Source organism: Micropterus salmoides, unplaced genomic scaffold (genome assembly GCF_014851395.1).
Source record: "Micropterus salmoides isolate LMB-PRFRI ecotype aquatic unplaced genomic scaffold, ASM1485139v1 Ms_hic_scaffold_8, whole genome shotgun sequence".
Lineage (NCBI taxonomy): Eukaryota > Metazoa > Chordata > Actinopteri > Centrarchiformes > Centrarchidae > Micropterus > Micropterus salmoides.
This window is the reverse complement of record NW_024044570.1, coordinates 5,054,245-5,077,600: the sequence shown is the minus strand read 5'-3', so window position 1 is coordinate 5,077,600 and position 23,356 is coordinate 5,054,245. Positions and strand designations below refer to the sequence as shown.

At 39.7% G+C, this 23,356-nt stretch overlaps 1 protein-coding gene across 1 annotated transcript; it reads left to right on the top strand.

Moving 5' to 3' along the window:
• The first annotated feature begins 2,018 nt into the window (after nt 1-2,018).
• iqub (IQ motif and ubiquitin domain containing) lies at nt 2,019-23,095 on the top strand. Its single transcript, XM_038706721.1, has 14 exons — nt 2,019-2,412; nt 2,932-3,042; nt 3,417-3,527; nt 4,807-4,941; nt 6,512-6,679; nt 7,625-7,800; nt 14,059-14,214; nt 17,314-17,524; nt 18,195-18,370; nt 18,708-18,878; nt 20,039-20,215; nt 20,305-20,553; nt 21,656-21,841; nt 22,790-23,095. Exons 1-14 carry the CDS (start codon nt 2,247-2,249, stop codon nt 22,985-22,987), a joined length of 2,391 nt encoding a protein of 796 aa, XP_038562649.1. The 5' UTR covers nt 2,019-2,246; the 3' UTR covers nt 22,988-23,095.
• The last annotated feature ends 261 nt before the right edge of the window (nt 23,096-23,356 follow it).

The following is a 23,356-nucleotide window of genomic DNA, read 5'->3' as shown; positions in this document are numbered from 1 at the left end:
GTTTTGCTACGGCAAGATCACTAAAGGAAACTGAATGAACAAAAACACATTTAATTTATTTTACTTGAAGCGAATGCTTCCTCTGTCTGTGGCAGATTGTAATTTCAGTGTACAGCTGGGAGTTTTATTTTTTATTTTAATAATTGTTTTCCAAATCTTGACTAAAACCTGCTAAACTGCATCTACCGGGACCAGTTGAAGATAAGTACGTTCATCATGTGTACTTCTTCCATCAACATGTCGATCCTTAGACAGCTCCTAAATGAGATCTACAAGGATCCAAATATCCATTGTTTTAACAATATACACCTCTTTTGTGTGGATTCTTGCTCATTCTGCATCTCTCAGTCCCTCTCTACAGACACATTTACACTTTCTTTACCTTCAGACTTTCTTTTTTCCCCCCAATATCCTGCCACTCTCATTTACCTGCAATCACCTCATTAGCCTAATCCCAATGTCCCCCAGCCCTGAATCCCCAGAGACTTTACTGAAGTCACTTGGTCAGTGATTGAGTGAAAGAGGCTGCAAGCGGCTCAAAATGCTGTAAACAGGAATGGGACGGCACTTTGCCACATTATCACCTTACCATGACCACGTTGAAACACTTTGCACACTTTTTATTGTATATTTTGGCCTGATTTTTAAGTTTCGCAGGCTCTTGCCCTACAGAGTGGAGGAGAGGTAAATGTCAATCTATATTTGTCAATAATCAATGCATTATTATTGGTCAAGACAGCATCATCAAGCAAAGGCCAAGTTGAATAAAATAAGTGTGTAATAAGGTGATTGCATTCCTCTGACTTCATGTGTTTTATGCATCTTAAATCTATGTGTAGAAAAATTTTAACAATTTTCACATCAGCCTTAGTTTTCATGCTTGTTTGTTTTGCTGGAGATTTATTTCGCTTCCAGTGTCCCCTGGTAACCCTGGTAAACCCCCGTGTTTCACGTCATACCGCTATGAACTGTGGGCAAATCCCTCAGGCAAAGTCTGCAGAAATGCGGACTTACGAAAAGGGTCTAAAAAGGGAAGGGCTCGCGCCTCAAAGTCTGTGAGGGTGGACATTGCTGGGCCATTCCTCGCCTATCTCCCCCACCTGCTCCTGATTTTCTTATTAGCCCCGCAGCAGATATACCAGCCCCCTTTTCCCCAGTCAGTTGTTAGATCGTTGTTTGTCTCCATGTCTTTTTACTTTCTAACCACCTGTACCTGCCTGTCTGCCCAACTGTGCGTTTAACTGTGCCTGCCTGCCTACCTTTTAATATACAGTCTATGCTGCCTACCTACCCCTGTCTGCCTGTAAGCTTAATTGTATCTTCCACTGATCTTTAAACCACTGAACTGTCCTTGTCTGCCTCAACTGTCTCTGCATTTTATCTCTTTTAGTTTGTTGGGTAAAAAAAAAAACGTGTGTGGCAATCATAAACTGGCATTAAACTTTTCCACAACAAAACGCTCCCACTTATAAAAACCAGAATGATAAAACATTAATGTCTTGTTGAAAAGTTGACATATTCTTAGTGTGGCTTAGTCGTCAGAAAAAAATAATTATACAAACAAGAAATAAACAATCAAATACAAAAAGAAATCAAAGTACAGACAATGTAAATATGCTACTAAAAATAAACAACATTAAATTTGAACAATATAAGTAGTCCAGAGCCGTTAAATAAGGCCGCTATTTAAGAGGTGTTGTGCCGATTAATGCATCCCTTTCAGACACTTTGCTGTGAACAATATTTTAATTGACTGTCAAGGAATTCTACTTTTACTAAGTGTATCAAAATATTAACGATTCTAAACGTTCATAAAACACATACTTCGAATCATTTATCACCATTGATTGAAACCCACAAAGAATATTATAGCGTTTAAAAGCAGTAGGCCTATTTGGAGGTGCATGTAATTCTCGGGAGGCGTGCAATATTTGGCGTAACACCTGCTGTGGTGTGGGTGTGGCCCACACGGAGCGTGACGTTTGTGGTTGCTATAGCAACGTGTAAACTGGCGTTACCAAGCTAACGCTAGTGTTAGCTGCGTTTTTTTTTTTTGCTAACTCATAAATATAGTTAAGCAAAGACAATAAAACAGACACGGTAGTAAAGAAGAAGTTCAAACGAGTGACAGTGGACTAGTTTCTCAAAGTGTCACCGCTGGTCGTATTGACCGGCGGATTTACAGCACGCTGTTTAACTGCGGTTTAGTTGACTAAAAGTGAGAAAGCTAACAAACTAAATCTGCCATGTCCGAGGAAAAGGAAAATGAAGAGCAGGAGGTGAAAGAAGATGAGGAGGAAAACGCTAAAATAAACCCACAACCAGGTGGTAGCGCTGCAGAGCAGCTGCCAGAGGATGACAGAGAACCAGGGAGTGATGCAGAGCCGGTGCAGGCTGACAGGTCCAGCACAGGTGAGTCCACTTTGACCCCAGGTGAGTCAAGACTGACTGGAGATCCCTGACAATGTTTTAAATCAAGTCCTTAAAAGTAAATAAACATACATATTAAATTCTTTAATAGTCCATTGTAGTGCAACATGTGACCCGTATATAAATATTCTACATAATGTCTATGTATATGTTTATCTGACAATTTCACATTCAAATTTGATTAAATAAAAAACAGGAACAAAATAACGTTTACATTCTTCCCTTAAACACTGAAGTGCACCTTCTCAAACCTTGATTACAGCTACACCTCCTAATTGATAAACGTGAATGTATTTCTTTAGATATGGCTATATAAGTCTAGTGTTTGACAAGAATAATTGTTTTTAATGTTCAGGTTTGTCCAATCTTTATGGCAGTACATATGTGAACCGGTCTGTCTGAACCTAAGAAGTTTACCGACAGACCGATATTGTCATTCCTCAAAACAAAATGGTTTTTATTTTGTAATTTAGATGTGTTTTAACTTTCTGGTCTGCACAGGTGTATTGGAGCCTGTAGAAGTAGCTGAAACTCAAGCTGATCTGCCTGATGATGCCGAGCAGCTGAGAGGGCCTCAGAAAACAGAAAATGTTGGAAACTCAATACCAACCGGTAAGACTCTCAGTCAAACAATCTCAAAGATCCTGCAACTGATTTCACTAACCAAAAGTTTCAAATTCACAAAACACTATATACAATGACCCAACTGACACTTGTTTTTTGAGGCTGATATAGATACAGTTTTTAACATGTAGTCATAGCGTTACAAATATTTGATAAGGACGTCTTAATTTGCTTCATAAAGAATACATTTTATGGCAGTCCATTCAATGGTATATTTCAGTCTGAACCGGAGTAGTTGACCGACAGAAAGACAGACTAATATTAACATAACAAAAAGGTTTTCTAAATCTATTAAAAGGTGTCATTTATATTGCAATTTAGATGTGCTTTATGGGCTAATTTTAGCTTTCTGGACTGTATAGATGTGTTGGAGCCTGTAGAAGAAGCTGAAACTCAGGCTGATTTGCCCGATGATACAGAGCAACTTAGAGGGCCTCAGAGAAAAGAAAATATTGGAAACGCTACAGCTACAGGTAAGACTCAGTAAAAAAAATAAAAAAACACTTTTTGATGGATTGGATTTATATTATATATGTGAACTACATTTAAAACAATCTTTAAAAAATCTGCTACCACTCATCCCCAAAGGTTTCTAATTCAAACACTAGCTGTAAATGGTTTGGTTTTCATAAAACTGCTGTCATAGCCCTGTCATAATATACAATACAAATGTGCATAACACAAAACACAGAAAACCCAAACAAAGAACACTGATTCATTATGTATGTATGTATGTATGTATGTCTGTGTTTATCATTGGTTTGGGTTGTTTTTTTGTTTTTTTTTATTGTTTGGTGTTATGGTGATTTGTAACTGTAAATTGTACCATTGTAAACATTTGTTACAATTATTCATATTAAGCAAGTTTCATCAGTCATTTAAACATTTGCTGATCACACTGTATATTAATATGGGATCCAGGAAAAGCAAGTCATTGCCAAGGTAACAAACAATGTGGATGCAAATATTAGTAAAGTATGTGTTATCCAGTATAAGTGAAGAAAATAATTAAAAGAAAAGAATACAATAGCAAAACAAACAAGATATTATTATATAAAAACTTGGGTATGATGCAGGATAAAAACACTGAAACTTAATAACAGTGGTTATCAAAGTTTTAAGTTAGAGTAAACAGTAAAGATATTGCCTGATGGGATTCGTTTAGCTTATCTTCCAAATTAATTTCTGTTGATTTATACATCATAGTTTATCTACATTAAAAAGATAACACTGACTGAACTGTTGACAGTGTGTTACATTTCCCAAATCCATTTGTTACAGATCATTTAATTTAATTTGAATTCCAGTGTTATATCTATTTGCAGAGTAATACAATAGGGAGGCACGAAATAAACATAATTTAGGCAAAATAATGCAGATCACATTAATGTATTCTGAGACGAAGTAGAATTGTGGATGAAGTGTAGGCAGTGCACCTAAGATGTGTTGTGCTGTTTCTAGGTAACCTGACACAGGACTTATACAACGTGAGGATCAATATCTTGTTAAAGTTCTATTAACAATGACAAAGAAATGGCATTGAATAAACCCACCGATTCTAAGACAGTGGGTGGACACTGGAGATGAATGATGATTCTCATTTTCTGAGAATTTAACATCTTAAGTTTAATGGAAAATGGAAAAAGTTAACTAATTATAAAATTCAGACGGCACCAAAACCACTTTCTAAGTAATACAATGGTTCAGAGGTAAACCCAGTCTAAGACAGAATGATTCTGTGTGTGGTTGCAGTGAAGGTGGTGCTGCTGCCAGAGGGTCATGTGATGACCGTGGCCTTCGCCATCGGTCTCAGCATTCAGGAGCTGAAGCGTCACCTCGCCCTGGAGCTCAGAGTTCCTCCTGAGGTGCTGCAGATCTCTCTGGACGGTACATATGTTTCTCAACCAACAATCAGAGGGCGATGGGTTTTTTTTCTGAGGGGCGAAGGGTTTGAAGAGTTGTGAGAACGATAAGTACATTTTTGTAACCATCGATCCCTGTCAGTGCAAACGAACACACCCACTATTATCTTGAACATGTGTTGCCAACAGGACACAGGTTAGATCAATGGTTCCCCTTTTGGAGGTTTAAGAAGGTTAAAGTCATCATAGCCCACCTTCCGGCAAATGTTTTTTGAGGAAAGAAATGCATTCGACACATTTGCCAGAGCACAAGGATGCACTCGTTTTGGTGGGTCAATTTCTACCAGTTAGCCCTTTCCAGTTTGGGAACCACTGCAATAGACAGTGGAAAACAAATACTGGTTGTGTATTTGTGCCCCAAATCACTCACTTTCCTTTTACGTGAACAGTGTACCAGAACATTACCTCTCTAGTCACAAACTGACACTGCATGATATTGGGTCCATTTGATTACTATCCCACTAGCTGGTGTTGATTAAGCTGGGTGGAGTTAAAAGTTCTTCTAATGTTGAGTGTTGCATGAATTGCATTCAAGGCAAAGCAACTTCATTCACATAACACATGCCATAAAGAGGGTACATTCAAAGTAGTAAATTCACTGACAAAGCAGAGGGATATGGCATCACCTTGTGTAATGTTTACGCTGCAGATCACTGACATTAGGTCTGGCAATACTAGTAATTTAGTGCTGCTAAACACATGCAAAATTAAAGTATATTGATGGGATCTAAGTTTGAATTTGATCCATATCTTAGTAACCCCACCCCCTAAAAAAAACAAAATGAAAGAACAATGAGCCGGCTCTCAGAAAGGAAGGAACCGCATGATACTGTCACGATCGTGGTGTGGAGGCAGGTTGGAGAACCCAAACGCAGGACACCGAGCGGGGCAGGTATGGTACAACGAAGGGTTTTAATAAACAAACAAAAGCGAGCACACTTACAGGTGAGTGGCTGAATAACTGAAATCCAAAATCCAAAAGTACCGGGAGACGAGACAAGACGAGACGAGACGAGACGAGACAAGCAAGGCTGGTTACAGGCAGAGAGTACACACACGACAGACTGGGGGGTAACATGAACAATGACCGGACAAGGACAAGACAGAAACACCAGGTATATATACACAGGGACTAACGAGCAGGGCGGGAGCAACACAGGTGACAGACATGAGACTAACGAGGCAGAGAGAGAGAGAGCAGAGGAAAACAGAGAGACTAGACATGACAAGCAGACTATATAACAGATACTGGACACTAGACAGGACAGAACCCAAAACTCAACATACCAAGGCAGATACCAAACTCAAAAGTAAACACAAAGGATGGCCAACCGGCAGAGCGTGACAGATACAGCTCGCTCCTACGAGCCGTAATTCTCTTCACTAGTTGCTAGACAGAAGGTGGGACTCAGCTTGTAGTGGCCATTAAAGAAACTGCAGCTTAGCTAATGTAACTCATTCTTAGCGTGTGGACTGTGAGATTATCTGTTCAGTTCTCTTGAGTCTGCATGAGTGATCGAGCTCTTGTTTTTCAGGCAGAGTGGTTGAAGAGCAGCAGAGCCTGATGCAACTCGGCGTCCGGCCTCACAGCTCCACCCGGATGGAGATGAGCTCCACCGACCCGAACACCCACCCACTCCGTCCCCTTCGCCCCCCAGAGCACGACAACATGCAGGACGTCATCACTGTCCGAGTCCAAACAGGTGTGAACAACATGACATCACTTACTGCAGCTTTAAATGAAATATTTAGCGTGCACCATTTAAAAGAAAATGCAAGATGATCTACATGCTGAGTAAATATTTAGGAAGGATATCAGTTTTCAGAGATATTTGTGTTCTTATATGGTGACTTGAATGAGCAATAAGAATAATTCTACAGTGTTTAATTTAAAACAACATTAAATGTATTAATCTTTCATTTAAAATCATTACTTAAATCATTACTGAGAAATTGAATGATCTATTTTTTTTTTTTATAGATTGTAATTTAATTAGTAAAATGTATTCATTTATTAATTGATTCTAGATAAACATTGTAAATTATTAGTTCTATGATTAATCTGGTGTGAAATCACACTTCAAAGCAAAAAATTAGAAAGAAAAGGAGAAAAAAAATACATCTAAATACATACATAAACATTATTATGATTTATTTTAACATAAACTCAACTTAAACTAAACTTCAAAATTCTTTCGTAAGACCTGTTTTAGGACAAAATACCACATGTTCATGCAGAGTAGCTGAAATCATTACAAGTTGTGAATGAAAGAATGAATTTGCAACAGTGATGTTAGTATTTCATATCAGAATATAGTACGAGCAAGCAAAACTTTATTTATATAGCACATGTCAGGCAGAAGCTCAATGTACTACTCAGAGCGGGAGCTACCACGGAAATTGCAGCCACAAAAACTATGTGGATGGTGTTAAGATAAAACATTAAAAACACATGAATAAAACTATTAGGAAAGTTTAAATAAAAATAAATAAATAAAAGGTAAGTACAGCTAGAGGTTTTTGTTTGTTTGTTTGTTTGTTTTTTGCAAATCCCATTATTGTTTTAGACCAAACCAAACACTTAATGACAGAAACACTTGTTGACAAACTTCAGCTCTCTGTAAAATGACTCTCTCTCTGACTTCCAGATGAGGGCGTGTTCCAGGAGGTGGTGGTGGAGATTGAGCGTCCCCTCCAGCGGAAAGCCTTCCTGGGTGGCTACAGACACCGGCTGACGGGTGCGGAGTACCACCACGCTGCAGTCCAGACCCTGCCCAAGAGGAGACCTGAGAGAGGAGTGGTGGTCTTCAGCCGTGACACGCAGGTACCGTACAGAGCTTCGCACTAAAATATCACTGTCGCAATTTAGTTTTCTGGAGCTGATGGATTTGTTTGCAGATATAATTAAATACAGAATTAAAAAAAACAACAAAACCACATTATCATAAAAAGCTCAGTTAAATGCATGAAACGACATAGACAAACAGTGATGCATTTAAAGGTCACTCGTTACTACAAAACAGCGTTCTCATTCAGGCATGAGACAGAACATGACTTCATGTGCAAATGAAAAACTAATTACAGAGACAGATAGTAAGTAAATGAGCTTCTTGAACCAGAAGACAGAAGACAAATGGTCACAGTAACACCTCTCTGGTGAGTGTTAGGATTAATTAGTTTGATTCTGTCTGTGTTGTGCATTATTATTACAAATAAAGATTATTATTATTATTATTATTTTATTCAGAGAAAGAAGTATATTAACAGTAAAACATTTACAGAGTATTTTGGTTTAGAAATCTCTTAAAAATACTATACCTACTTCACATCACATCACATCACTGCTGATATATACAACCTTCATTTTACATCGATAGACCATTGAGGAGGGATCATCACATACAATGGTGGTGAGATATAAAGCAATGCGTGTAAACAAAATAACTAACAATAAAAAAAACACTGTACGATGGGTAAAAGTTTAAAAAGATGGCAGCGGCGCTTATACAGCATCCAGTGATTTTGTTGTTGTTGATAACAACATTCAACAATTCTCTGGGGAAAAGAGAAGCAATTCTTATTTCTGTACAGAAAACAAAGTATTGTTCTCAATTTAGCAGTCAGTTTGTTTAGTTTTTGCTTAAAGTTAAGATCATTGTCGATCCAGATACGGAGGTATTTATATGGAGGCACCATCTGTATGCATGTGCTGTTTGCCGATTAGATGGTAAATTGTAATCACTTTTTTTTAAGAATCATTTCTTTACAAAAATCAACTTGCAAAGACTTGAAAATTACTAAAAGAGATAATCAATCACAGTCAATGCTTTATTTCTTACATTTTGTTAAAATGAATGTCTGGCACTTTTGCTGCCGCCTGAGTGCAAATAAACTAAAACTTTAATAAGACTATAGCTCTCAGAGGCTGAAAGAGAAAACCTGAACCGTTATTCAAACAAAAGAATGATTTAGCAGTGTAACAAAACCGAGTAAATCAAGGGTAACGGCGCTTTCAAGAAAGATTGTGGCAATTCTCCTGCATTTTATAAATGAATCAATAGTTTTTGTTAAAAAAAAATAATCATGTCGCCTTTCTCAGGAAGAATCTACAATACAGGATCATTTTGAAGGCTGTTGTTCTGCATTGCTGTTGAATTGTATAGTGGAGACAGCTAGCGTCATTATCAAAAAAAAAGCCTCTTTTGTAGACAGTACTACCTGTGTAGAACACACCTTCATGGAATCAATCTAGAGACATTAAGGATGAAAGACTTGAACTAAATAAATTGCATTCCACTTTCCCAAAAAACAAATCCCAAGAAACACCTGCAGTTGAAAACTTGATCCTGTTACATTTCTGTAATAACAGCAATTTAAGGTCAGACATCTACAAATGTTGTGTTGTGATGGTTTGGAGACGGCGTCTTTGCTGCTGTCCGTGTGATGTTGCTCAATATATGAATGCGCAAGATTGTCCTCCTAAGAAGAATGACGAAATCTGAAGTGACAAAAGCCCTCTAGCAGCCAGACATGTGACTTAAACATGAGAAACCGCTGTTCTTTTCCCGTTTCCCACCGACAGTCAATGTTGCTGAGATTAGTCGTTCCATAACGTCAACCACATGTATTTTATTGTAATCATGACAGCGAAGGTCCTCTAACCACAATAAAGCAGTCATGTTAACCCAAACCACAATGTTTCTCTAAACCTAACCAAGTAGGGTTTTTTTTGCCTAAATCCAACCGGAGCTTAATCAACGGTTTTGGTAGGTATTATTAACACTTCTGTGCAGAGACACTAGCAGGCACACACGTGCTAAAAATCCAGAGGTCCCACGGGTATTTTATGGGGAAACGTGAGCAGATTTTGGGATCTCAATTCACGGGATTCAACCTTACAGATGGCTAAACACGGGGGAGAAGTGTATTTAGTAGGTAAACTGAAAGAAAATACCTGTAGCCTGGTTCCATACCTCTAAATTTCCACCTATATCATTGACATAGATATATATATATCATATCAAGTCTGTTCAGAAATTCAAATGTGAGGGGATGAAGTGAAATAAAATGCCAACCAGATGTATTGGAAGACTGGCAGCAGCACTGTTGCTATGGTAACCAGCACCTTGAGCAGGTCCAACAGGGTATCAGGTATGAAGATAACGGCAGTTTGGTTCAATAGGAGGAGCAGAAGGACAGAAAATGCACTGTTTTCCAGGAAGTAACAGTTTTCCAGGAAATTCAGGTACCCATTTCATGAAGTCTCTAAACATTTATCCTTCCAAGAACCACGTATACTGAGTTATTGGATAACTCTGTTGAATCAAACCTTGGAGCATCTTTTTGCATCGGACCGTGTTTAGTTATGATTCGAGGATGTTCCAGCTTGTTCTCAGCAAAGTTATCCAGATAACTGAGTAATCCTGCTTCCTGGTATAGGATCGTAATACCCATTATTCCCGTGGAATTCTTGCCAAAATCCTCCCCCGTTTCCCTGGAAAAATGCCTGGGAACTTGGGAATGAAGACGCCTCTTCCGAACCTCTTTACCAACACCACCTACCTGTTGTAGCTACTGAGAGACATCTGCTTATAGGCTCTGTGTCACACCCTTATGTTGCCCAAAACAATCTCACAGAGGAAGACACAAAGTCAATCATTGACTGAGAAAATATAGCTATGAGTTGCACTTGAATCATAAGCTACCTCTGCACACAGGTCCATACATATTACAGAGAGCACAGAAGCACATGCAAACCTCCACTAAATCACAAAATATTTCATTTATAATGGGTTTAACCATTTTATTTTTACTATTCTCTACAGTATTATTATCACATTATTACTATTACAGCTTGAAATGTCCATTTAAATTAAACTTTTAATATTATTAAGGCTGAGTCTGTAATCCTGATGTTCTGTTTGACTGTCAGGATCTAACAGTAGATTATGTTCAGTAAGTGTATAAAGTCAAATAATCATTTGTAAGAGGAGAGGTGTCCTCATGATGATTCTTTATCTTCAGCAGAAGATTAGATTATTGTGTTTTTATATCTCAAAGATAGTACTAGTGTACTTAGTGTACTTTTCAAATGAATTGTTGTTCTGCTGCCACATACACTAAGACATACCTAAGAATCATTCGCAGTTCTGTGGCAGGGTGTGGAATCCCAGAAACTGCGGGGGTGTGAAATGTTCCTTCAACCTTAATCAGAAAGGAGTGTTTTCTTGGGTTTGAGACAACATTAACAGCTCTTATTTCTCTTTTACAGCCCATCATATCATATCATCAATGTCGTAATAACAATTCTTTTTACAAAGTCATTTATCATTACACAACACAAGGTTGTACAACAAAATTAAAAAAAACAGACAATTCAGTTTATATTAGAAGAGAGTAAGATATAAAATACATTTTTTGAATTTGTGTCCGGGAGAATGTAAACAGCATAAACAGGATAGGCCGAATGATGATGATATGGTTTTCCTTTTTGACATTTTGTAAAATGTGTCCATCCACTTTGATTCCATTTGAGCACCAAGCATCATCAGTGTAAACACAGAATCCACCTCTCCCTGTAGTCTGCAGTCTGTCAGCTCAGAGCATGCAGTCGAGTGCTTGAGGGATGTTTGTTGGAACAGGTCTCTGTAAAGATGTGGGCACACAGTCTCTGATTTCCCATTGCTTGGCAGCCTGAGTCCCATTTGGTCCAAACCGGACATTAGCCAGGAGCACCCTTAAGTCCAAGCTGTGCCAGCAATGCTGCTTTCCCGGCTCTCTTTCCTCTCCTCCTGGGGGCGATCACAGCACCCGCTGGTAATATGTGTTTCACCAAAAAAGCTTGTTAAAATTAACAGATGAAAAACAACATGAAGAGTTTGATGGAGCTACCGGCTGCAGCATCTGCATGCGTAGTCGTTGCCATAGTCAAAATTCTCCTTATCTAGTTGATTTGAATAATTTTGGCATAGACCTTTAATCAAATCCAATCAGACATCATTCTGGGAAGTTTCAGCAATAAAACTGGAAAAAAATAACAGATTAAAAGACAAGAGTTACAGTGTTTATAGGAGCTACTCATTTGACCTGTTCTTTTTCATTAAAACGTTTTTTCTGCAGTTTTAGGAATATTTTAGGGGGAAAGAAAAACACTTAAATGTGACCAGATTCCCAAAATCTTAAGCTAGATGCAGCGTCCAGACACATAAAAACATGTTTATACTGGTACAGTCTTTTAATCCGCTGTCACAACACTGTGACCTCCCTCTGACCACTGACTTTGTTGTTAATAATGAGGCTGAAGTTGAAGCCTGTCTGTAAATTGACACATTCGCTCGATGAGCATCAACAGTTTTTCCTTTTTTCCCTGTGAAAAGTCTGTCCATCTTGAATTTCACATGTTGTTTTGTCTAAATAAATCATATAAGCCTGAACCGGATTTATAAACCACTGCAGACATTTTGAAACCAACAGGTAGAGAAAGCAGGTGAATTACTAAGAAGCTCAAACTCTGGACTGAATTTGAACTTACAAGAATTGAAAGTTTGCACTTTGTTAACCATAACTTATATAATTTGGGAAAACATACGAACAGAATGGATAATGGGAAATGTTAAAATGTATGATGTATAACCAAATATCAAGTATAGATATGACGTCATGGAAACATATGCAGGCCTCATTAAAGAGCAACACTGAGATGACACCAGAGAAAGATAAGATCTGGTTTTAAAGCAGATTAGAAGACGCTGAAACTTAATGCATAAGCGAGTGTACGTGACTGGATCCTGGCATGCTTCACGAAGGGCAAAGGTGAGAATAACAAGACACTTAATAACTGACACTAGATGGTGGGAAAGCAGAAATTAATGAGTTCTCAAAATAGTGGTTAATGTCTCCAGCACATGAATATATTGGGGAAATACCAAGAAATGGCACACAAATACATACTGTGAAAAAACAGGGATTGTGATATAAGTGGGGGAAGCCCGAGAACACACACAGAGTATAAAACTTTATGTATTATGTTTAATTCTTTAGTTGTCTCAAGAACGACTGTGCTTCTTGTCTGTATGCATCTCATCTTACTGTTTCGTTTGATTGAAGTTTATTGATTTGCTTTTGTAAAACTTCTACAGACACAGTGACCTTTTGACTTGTTTTTAATGAAACAGGATTTTTTTTAAACTCACTGTCTCATTGTTTGCGCTGATAATTTCACCTGGAGAGGTTCATGTCCATCACAGTGTTGAAATAATCCAACAGATAGTCAGTGTTCATTCTCCACTTATTTGGTTGCTAGTCATTTCTCCAGTCTTGGAAGTGAAGGATATTATACAGTTGCACTTATATAATAAGCATAGCGGCTAAATGCATGTAAAATGTGTGACTTGTCCTTTTGGACTCTCCGAGATTTTAAAGGTCTTCAATAATTAAAAGGTTTGACTGAGACCTAAACCTTTTTTTTTTTTTTTTTTACAGTACTCAAGCATCATCAATCTGTGTCACAAGCCTGGAAATTGTTAAATTTTACTCACCAGCTCATCTTGCCGGCAGTGAGCCTCAATTAACAGTCTGAAGCTTGTGACCTCAGCTGTGGCCTTGATGTTCGCAGCCGCCCTGCTTCCCTCCATTACACTGCTCATCCATATCAGCACACAGAGTCTGTCTGCAGGGCATTAAATTGATCTCTCCTCAGGCAGAGTCACAAAACTTAATTAATATTTCCCAATTTTAGCCCAGAAGAAGCTGACATTGGTTACCTGAATTAGGTGCTTTTAAAATTGAAAATACAGCTACTGCGGTTAATTTGTGTAGCTCACAGGAAGTAGGCTGTGGGTATAAGGATGCCATTGGCTGAATATTGAAGTTGGAATTCTCCTCTGCTTCCTTTCGACACTATTTTGCAAGGGCTATGTCATTACATCCTGGCCTTAGCGCCGCCCAAGATAATTTTATCAGATACCTTAAGATGTTTTTTCATTTCCTTTTTGAAACTGTATTATTATGAATGTGTTTTAAAAAGTGACCCTTTTTTATGAAATATAGACAGTCTCTTTGTTTGTATGTCCGTCTCTGTCAGACAGTAGTGCTGAAGTCTCAGGCCCAGCAGTGTACCATCAACGTCTCCACCCAGATGACCGGGATCGGCTGCTACGTCTCCTGTTTGAACGACAAGCTGGTCGCCCCTTGCAGCTACATCACTGCTGATGAGTATCATGACAGGAGGCTGAGAGCTGTGGGTGAACACACTGTGTGCGTGTTTGTGTGTTTTATTACAATGCATGCCGTCTTTATATTTCATGTAGAATTTAGATCAAAGGTCAACATGGCACTCTCAATTAGTCTTTCACACTCAACCTGGAAAACACCACAGACACTCTACATACCTACTCCATTCAGAATTTTTAACTATAGTCCCTTTAGTGCTGCATTTATCTCATTATTAGATTCGATTGGCATCTGTCAGTGTTCAAAACCCCACTCACTGTTTAAATTACATGCTCAACCTTGTTCTGACATGCCTTTGAAATTGAACATTTAATAATCTTTCCACAGAATCCCTTTTTATATCGGACCATTATTTAATAACTTTTAAATTCCTATCACAGGACTACACACTGTGCTGTAGCTAAATTTAAGGAAGTGATTCTGTCACCATTAAATTAGACACCATGTCTCAATATAACAGAGGACTCCTACGCTAACTTCCCAAATTGATCATCTCATTGATCATGGTGCTGTAGACTCACTGCGAATGAAACTCCATTCTGTTGCCCCTAGATAAGAATTTAAGATTATTGCTGAAGATAATAAAAGAAAGAAGGTTAGTTCCATGGTATAATCCCCAAACTCGCAAATTAGAGCAGATACCAGTCCCTCCAGGATTTTCGCGGGTCTTTTTAGTGGTTGTTGCGGTCTAAAATGCCTGATTTGCAGCAGCTTTTCTAAAAATAATTGCAATGAAAGTTGCAGTGTTTTTGGGCATTTTTTGCCATGAAATTGTAGGAATAAGTGAAAAAAAAGTTAAGTTAATGAGATTTTTTTTTACTTTAGAATTATAGTTGAATCATTAAACAGTCCCTACAGGACTTTGCGGGCCTAACCCTGCATATATAAACCAGCTTACCTTGATTAATTTAGAGCTTGCAATTGATCAGGATGCAGCAGCCTGTGTCACAGTGATTTGTCTCGTCCAATTTCCTCCATGCATTTCTGCCGCTCTGCACGTATGTTTTGCGTTGGAAAAGTGTTTGTCAAGTGACAAACGGTTTGCACGAAACGGTCAAATTTGCAGACAAATTGCAGTGATTGGTCAAAAGTTAAACCCATGTTAGGATGGGCTGTCTAGGATTCAAGAGCAGACACAGGGGCACAGTTAGAAACAGGTACAGGGGTTTTATTGAACAACAAGGGGGAATGGTTATTTAAAGTGCTCTGTGGGACTGGGGCTCAGAGCGGGCAGGAAGGAGGGTAACTGTGCCAAAAAACAACTCGGCTCAGGCAAGCAGGCTGGGCTTCCAGAGCTGAAGCGGGTATCTGAAGCGGGAGCAAAAAAAACTCCAAGTCAGACAAAGATCACAATGAGACAACTTCAAAAGAGCAGACCAGCCAAAAACTCTAAGGTTGGCCGTAGCGTTGTCTTACCACATGGGTGAACGGACGATTTGGCAGAGACTGGTTGGAAAGCCGGGGTTTAAGAGAGGAGAGATGATTGCTGAATCTGCTTCAGGTGAGTATAGAGCCACAGGTGCCCTGAAGAGGAGCGAGAGAACCAGGAGTGCCACGCCCCACACAACACACAGGACAGACAGATGACTAAACAGAAACAAAAGGGAGAGGGGCAAGATAGTCTTAAAGCATAAAGGAAGACCCGCCGTTGTGTCAGAGCAGTCTATTATTCGTCATTAATATAGGAAAATAAGAACAACCTCATGTTTATTTTCAGCACTATAGCTAGGCTGACAGGTACAGCTCTATTAAGCCATGTATTTCTATAATCCTTAGGAGTAATGACTTCATGAGCTTCTTTAATGATTTAAAATTCATCTTCTCCTGCCCTCAACTGGTACCAATTTATCTTCAACCTCAGGAACCTCAGAAACAGCTGTAAAACTTGATATATTTTTGGACTGCTTTGCTCCCATCGATCTTCATCAGCTAACTTAATGATTTCTTCATCTAAACCATCAACCTGCCTCTTAGACCACATCCCTACTTGGCTGCTCAAAGTTTAACCCTTAGCTAGCTCTTATTTTCTACACTTGATCAATCTGTCTTTATTAAAAAGCCCACTCTTGATCCAGGGGTTTTAGCCAACTATTGACCTATACCTAACCCTCCCTTTCTCTCTAATATCCTTGAGAAAGCAGTTGCCAAGTGACTTTCTAAATATCAATAGTTTATGATTTTAGGATTTCAGGATTTAGAGACAACACTGGGGAAAAGTACAAATGATCTTCTAAATGCATCAGATAAAGGACTAGTGTCTGCACTTCTCTTGTTAGATCTTAGTGCTGCATCCAACACCATTAACTATCACATCCTTCTATAGAGTCTGGAACATTTAAGTGGCATTAAAGGAACCGCACTAAACTGGTGTAAATCCTGTTTATCAGATCGATCTCAGTTTGTACATGTTAACGATGAATCCTCAATGCACGCAAAGTTAGTCACAGAGTTCCACAAGGTTATATGCTTGGACCAATCCTATTCCCCTTAAATATGCTTCATTTAGAAAATATTATTAGGAAACACTCCATAATCCTTCAAACCAATGAGTTAGCTACGCTTGAGGCATGCCTTAAGGAAATAAAAAAACCTGGATGACCTGCAATTTAACCTCAACACAGACAAAACAGAAATTGTGGTGATTGGCCCCAGACACCTCCGAAACACATTATCTAATGCCCTGGTCTCCAGCGCCACCGTAAGGAACCTCAGAGTTATTTTTGACTAGGATATGTCCTTTAGGCCTGCCTATTTTCACCTATGTAATATTGCAAAATCAGGCACATCCTGTCTCAAAATGATGCAGAACAACAAGTCCACGCATTTGTTATTTCTAGGTTCGATAATTTAAATTCCTTTTCATCAGGCTGTCTGAATAAGTCCATTAAGACTCTTCAGTTGATCCATAATGCTGCGGCACGAGTTCTGACAAGAACTAGAGATCATCGTTCTCTCGTATTGTACATTATGTATTTACAGTATATATACACACTCTATACAACAATAATCCAATACAAAAAAAAATATACATATTTAGTTGAAATTGAATAGAATTCTGTGATACAGTATATAAATAAATGCTTTCCTCTTCTTGTCACCCAACCAGGTGATCCGTCTGCAGTCATTTGCTCGACGTTGGCTGGCCCAGCAGGAGGTGGACCGACTGAGGAGGGAGCGGAACCGCCGGATGGCCTGGCTGGAGATGCAGGAGCGAAGGAGGAGGGAGGAGAAGGAGGAGCAGCTGAGAGACCGGCGCCATCGCTGGATGAACCCACAGAGAAGGGAGGACTTCAACCTGCTTTACCACGCTCTAGAGAGTAGGCTCAGGGAGGGGGGGTCACTGTGTGTGAGGTGGTCTCACTCTGCTGCAGTGGTGGAGGAAGTATTCTGATCCTTTATGAAAATAAAAGTACTAATGATACTGTTAAATACTGTTAAAATACTGCATTGAAAATGTAAAAATAAAGTAAGTATAATCAGGAACATAAAGTCCTCAATGCAGAAAAATGGCTCCTTATTATTATTATTAATATGCATTACTCTTTAGCAGCATTTCATTGTTGTAGTTGGCTGAGATGGAGCAAATATCATGTGAAATGCGGTCACAATTATCCAAAGTCTAAACCTCAACATTATTAACAAAGCACCAAATCCTAAAATCTGAGAAGCTGGAACCATTAAATCCTTTTGAATTAAAAATATAATTATCAAAATATCGAATAATCAATTAATCAGCTAATCGTTTCACTTCAAATTTATAACAAATTGTCATATTTTATAAGCTCTAATGTTTTGTATGCAAAAATCTTAACTTGTAAAGTAACTTAGCTGTCAGCAGATAAATAGCATGGTTAAGAGTACAATATTTCCCTCTGAAATGTAGTGTAGTATCAGCAAGAACTGGCATTAAAAGAAAATAATCAAGTAAAGTACAAGTACCTCAAATGTGATGTTAATAATTTAAATGTTTTATTAACTGTGTTTCAGAGTGGAGGTATGAGGAGGAGCAGCAGATCAACTCGTCTCTGCGAGGAGCTGAGAGGAAGGCAGCTCTCTGCTCGCTGCTGGAGCAGGAGACGCAGCTCATCGCCGCCATCGGATGCCATCGCATCGCTGTCCAGAACAACAACTATGACAAAACTGTCAGGAGCTTCCTGGACAAGGTCAGAGGTCCTGCTCCCCCTCCGCTCCTAGCACTCTCAATCCAGGCCAAAACTGTTTTTTATGTCCAGTTCACTTTTATATATATAAATACTTTACTAGTCATAAATTAGTTGGGAGAGTAGAAGTAGTAATAAGAGAGGGAGGAGGAAGAAGCGGCAGAAATAGTATGTGTGGTAATTGCATAGTATAAGTAGGATTAGCAGTAGTGTTATCAGTAGTAGTTGTTGTTGTTGTTGTTGTAAGAGGAGAAGGGGAAAGAAGAATATTAGTACAAGTTGTATGAGGAGGAAGAGTAGTAGTAGGAGGAGAAGAAGCAAATGTGTTGGTTTGTTTCAGTCTGCAGCTCCTCATCAGTGGCGAGCAGCAGACGGTCGACTGATCGAGATGGACAGTCAACACACTATCAGAGCCAGAGAGCTGCGAGATCTGTACAACAACGTCAGCCTGTCCAGTGTTAGCCAGGAGCAGAGACTCCACGTCCTCATGACTCTCAAACACACTGTCAAGGTATCCCCCACCCCCCAAAAACTATTCATGTTAAAATTGTGTATATTTTCCTTCTACTAATGTTTGCTGGACAGCAGCTGTGTATGTGTAGGTACAGTCCCCTCCAAAAGTATTACAGTAAGGCAAATTCCTTTGTTTTTTTTGTTCACTGAAGACATTTGGGTTTAAGATCAAAAGATCAGTATGAGACAAGAGTTCAGAATTTCAGCTCTCATTTCCAGGTATTCACATCTAGATGTGTTAAACAACTCAGGACATCACCTCCAGCATGCTTCACAGATAAGCTTGGATGCTTCGGATCATAAGCAGTTCCTTTCTTTCTCCACACTTTGGCCTTTCCATCACTTTGCTGGAGATTAATCTTGGTCTCATCAGTCCATCAGATTGTGTTGCAGAACTTTTGCGGCTCATCCCTGGACTTCTTTGCAAATTTCAGTCTGGATGTCACTTACTGATGTTTTGGGCGTTTTCTTCACAGCTCTCACCATATTTCTGTCATCAACTACTGTTGTTTTCCTTGGCCGACCTGTTCGACGTCTGTTGCTCAGGATACCTGTAGTTTCTTTCTTTTTCAGGACATTTCAAACTGTTGTGTTTGCTGTGCCTAATGTTTGTCTAATGACTCTGGTCGATTTTCCTTCTTTTCTCAGCTTGACAATAGCTTGCTTTTCTCCCACAGACAGCTCTCTGCTCTTCATGTTGGTTTATCCTCTTTAACAGGAAATGCAGTCTTTATAGGTTTGAACCAAGGATGAAAACTTGGGTGGGTTCAACAAAGGGTGATATGTCCTGAGTTGTTTAACACATCTAGATGTGAATACCGGGAAATGAGAGCTGAAATTCTGAACTCTTGTCTCAAACTCATCTTTTGATCTTAAACCCAAAAGTCTTCAGTGAACAACAAAAACAAAGGAATTCGTCTTACCGCTCCAATACTTTTGGAGGTAACACTATATGAACATAGCCACTGTTGAAATTCTGCTAGATGTTAGTCTGTCTCTCTGGTCGGACACCAGACATGACACCATCATAACCTTCCAGAGATTTCACAGGGTCTCTCTTACATAAACGCTCTGTGTGCCTTCCCAGAGAAAACAGAGCAATACTACAATTTTTGTTTTATATGAGCATATGTGTTATTTTTTATCCCTATTGGACAGGAGCATGAGTGCCCGCTGACCCGGGACATCATGGATTTAATCGACAGGGAGGTGGACCTTGTGACCCGGGGGGTTAAGGCAGCCAGTCTGGAGGGGTTGAGGAAGAGGATCTCCACTCTGTTCCTCCAGTACGTCAAAACACCAGCGTTTAACCCTGAGGTGGCCAAGCACCTGAAGGTGAGTGAAGAGCCCTGCTGGTGTGGGATCATATGATTTAGATATAAACTGCATATAAATATCTTCATATAATCTAAAATATTTCCCAGGTTCCCCAGAATCCCACTCTGCTCAAGAACGACATGTTCCTCTGCCGCGGCTGTCATCGGTACCTACGCTCTATCGACTTCAGCCCATCTGCAAACGGCCGTCTGAGCGGCAGGTGCCGGGACTGTGCCGGACTCGACAACATAGCTAGGGCCCGCGATGACTTCTCCTGTTACAAAAACATCCTGAGGAGCCTGAGAGCTGATGAGCAGCGGCTCAACGAGGAAGCCAAGATTCCCTTCCTGCTGCAGGTGACCCGCTGCAGCGCCTTTACTATGTGCATTTCACTTTCAGTTCCTGCACATTTCAAAATTCTACACTTTTCCAGACTCAAATTTCCAGACTTCTCTGTAGATTTTTCAGACAATATTTGACATCTGAGTACAAATAGCTAAATGTTTATGTTGCCAAATAATTGCAGGAAGATTGTATCTAGGTACTGTAGCTCATACAAATGAATTGTGTGGTTGCTCAGTCCACACTCCTACACATAACGTTAGAATGCGTCCCACTGTCAAACATCTCAAAGAGTAAACTAGTACAGTAAGCTAACTAGTGCTACCTATACTTGTACTTGTACTACCACCATATATTTGTGTCTCTTTTATAAATAAGAACTAGTAATAGACAGATTAATTGGGCAGATATCTGGCATTTTATCTGTCATCCTAAATGACAGCAGATCTAATCTAACACCATTACTGGCTAGCGTTAAATATATATATTGTAGAGAACAATGCAGCTGAATGACGTCACTTCTGACAAACCGTACCCCACTCGCCCTTAAACAGTCGCACTAAATCTACAGCAAATTATTTTTAGATTTCATTCATGTATAAAAAACATGTAATCTATCTTAAATTGTACTCTGCATGGAATAATGTAACCCATGTGGGTCGACCACTAATAAGAACCAAAATCAAATGAAATAAGTTCATTTTCATGGCCTCTGTGTGGTCTTGCTTATTCACTGTGTCTATGCAAACAATGGTGAATAAAAGTATTGTTTGTCTGTCTTTTGCAGAAAATATTGTCTGTTACGCTACATCACTGCATATCTCATGCAATTGAAAGATATTGCCGCATATCCTTAAACTAAATTGGTCATGAATATCAGGGTTTGGTAGTTAGAAGCCGTTTGGGGCTGAGCTGTCAAGAGTAGAGGCTGTCGTAGAGGCATCTCTGTGTAGGAGTGTCAGTTCAGTCACACGCCATACCTCTCGCCTTGCTTTTGATGAGCTCAAGCTCACTCTGGCCTGCGCTGCCATCTCGTTTATAATTTTGTTCAGTCAAAATAGTTTGTCAGTGTGAGCAGACATCCCAACTCTCACGTCTACATGTGTGTCCTCTCAGGTGGAGGACATGCGGTACCTGGTAGAGGTGGTCTGGTCCTCCCGCTCGGCCCTGCACGCCAGCAGCGACCTCTACAACCTGGTGTTTATCCGCTGGGAGCGTCGGAGGGACTGGAGCCCCTGGAACTGCATCCTGCTGTCCAAAGAGGAGACTTCAGCTCACATGGAGGTGGAAGACGTCCACAAGGTCTGTCCATGTAAACATTTACACTGGCATCACACATGTGGACCCATCTGCATTTTGACAGAGTCCATCCCTCAGTTATGCTGCTTTAGGACTACACCGCTGGGAGACTTCCCACGAAGCATTGAGCTCCTCTCTCCTCCTCTCCCTCTCCATCTGTATGCATTCTCATCTCATTAATGCATGTCACCAACTCGACTTCTTCCCTCTTCTGTAGTTTTATGTTTTCTCTCTCCTTCTGTCGCTTTCAGCAGGCATTTCTGCCTCCGGAGCTGTAAAGTCTCCATCTGTGGTTGCAAGGCACCTGCTGCCCCCAATGTTCCTGCATGATACCCGCTGCTTCAATTAATATTACTATTATTGACTTTCATTGATATTTGTACTATTACCACTACCATTGCTATTGCTTAACATCTCTATGTGTTTGGCTACTGTGTGTTCTCGCTTCTCCTGCTCTCTCTCCATCCCCCTCTCTAAATTGAAATTAATGTAGTTCCTGGGTCACAGGCCATCTGAAAGTGCTGCCCCTGGAGTTTGGACACAGCCCTGGCTCTGTAAATGGGAAACGAACAAAGTGTCTCAGACGGAGCCACACAACACTGTTCCAGCCATGATTTCAGAATCAGAATACTTTATTGATTACCGACAATTCTTGTGTTTTAGTATTTTACTATCTGACAGAAGTGTACTGATAATAATAACAAATACATAGTAGTGATAATAATGAGTACAGATAGTGTTGAGGTGGAATGTTTGTGTCAGCTAACATTAAATGACTTGCCAACCTAAGGCTATGAGAACTTCCCATACCGGTTCCTCTGGCCCCTTGTTTGTCTTCTTTCAGTTTGTCTAGTCAAACAGTAAAAAAAATCAGCTGGTAAAGTTTGAACTCCAGCTGTTACACAAACGGAGTCTCCCTCCTGTGTGTGTGTGTGTGTGTGTGTGTGTCAGGCATATGAGGCGACGTTCATCCGCAGGATCGAACACAAACACACGCTGGCTCGCCGCCACTTTAGCCAGATTGCCGTCATGGCCGAGTACCTGGACTCTCAGCCGACCGCTGCCCTGGGCAACCAGCTTGTCTCCAAGCCCATCACCATGGCAGCAGGCAAGCACGCCACCGACACACCACCGGCCTCAGCTCATTAAGACACACCCTTTCCTTTCTTCTGTCACTGTTTCCTCCCTCGCTCATTTGGTGTGTCACTTTCTAAAACATTTTGTCTGAAACCTAAAATAAAGTTCATGATGGTTTTACTCCTGGTCTTGACTCATTTAAATTAATTTCAGTTTTGTGTACTTTTGTTTTGAAAAAAGGATATAGTGACCTTTGCATACTGTTCTGAGGGCCCAGGCCCAGATTCCAGAAAGAATTATAGGGCAGAGATAATCCTAAAATCCATCGAACAAACATCTCACCACTCCAACGTAACCCTTGAATGGACAAGAACATTAAGTCAGTTTTACAAATAATAGCTTTTTATGTTGTCAGTTTATATATTTATATGTACACAATAT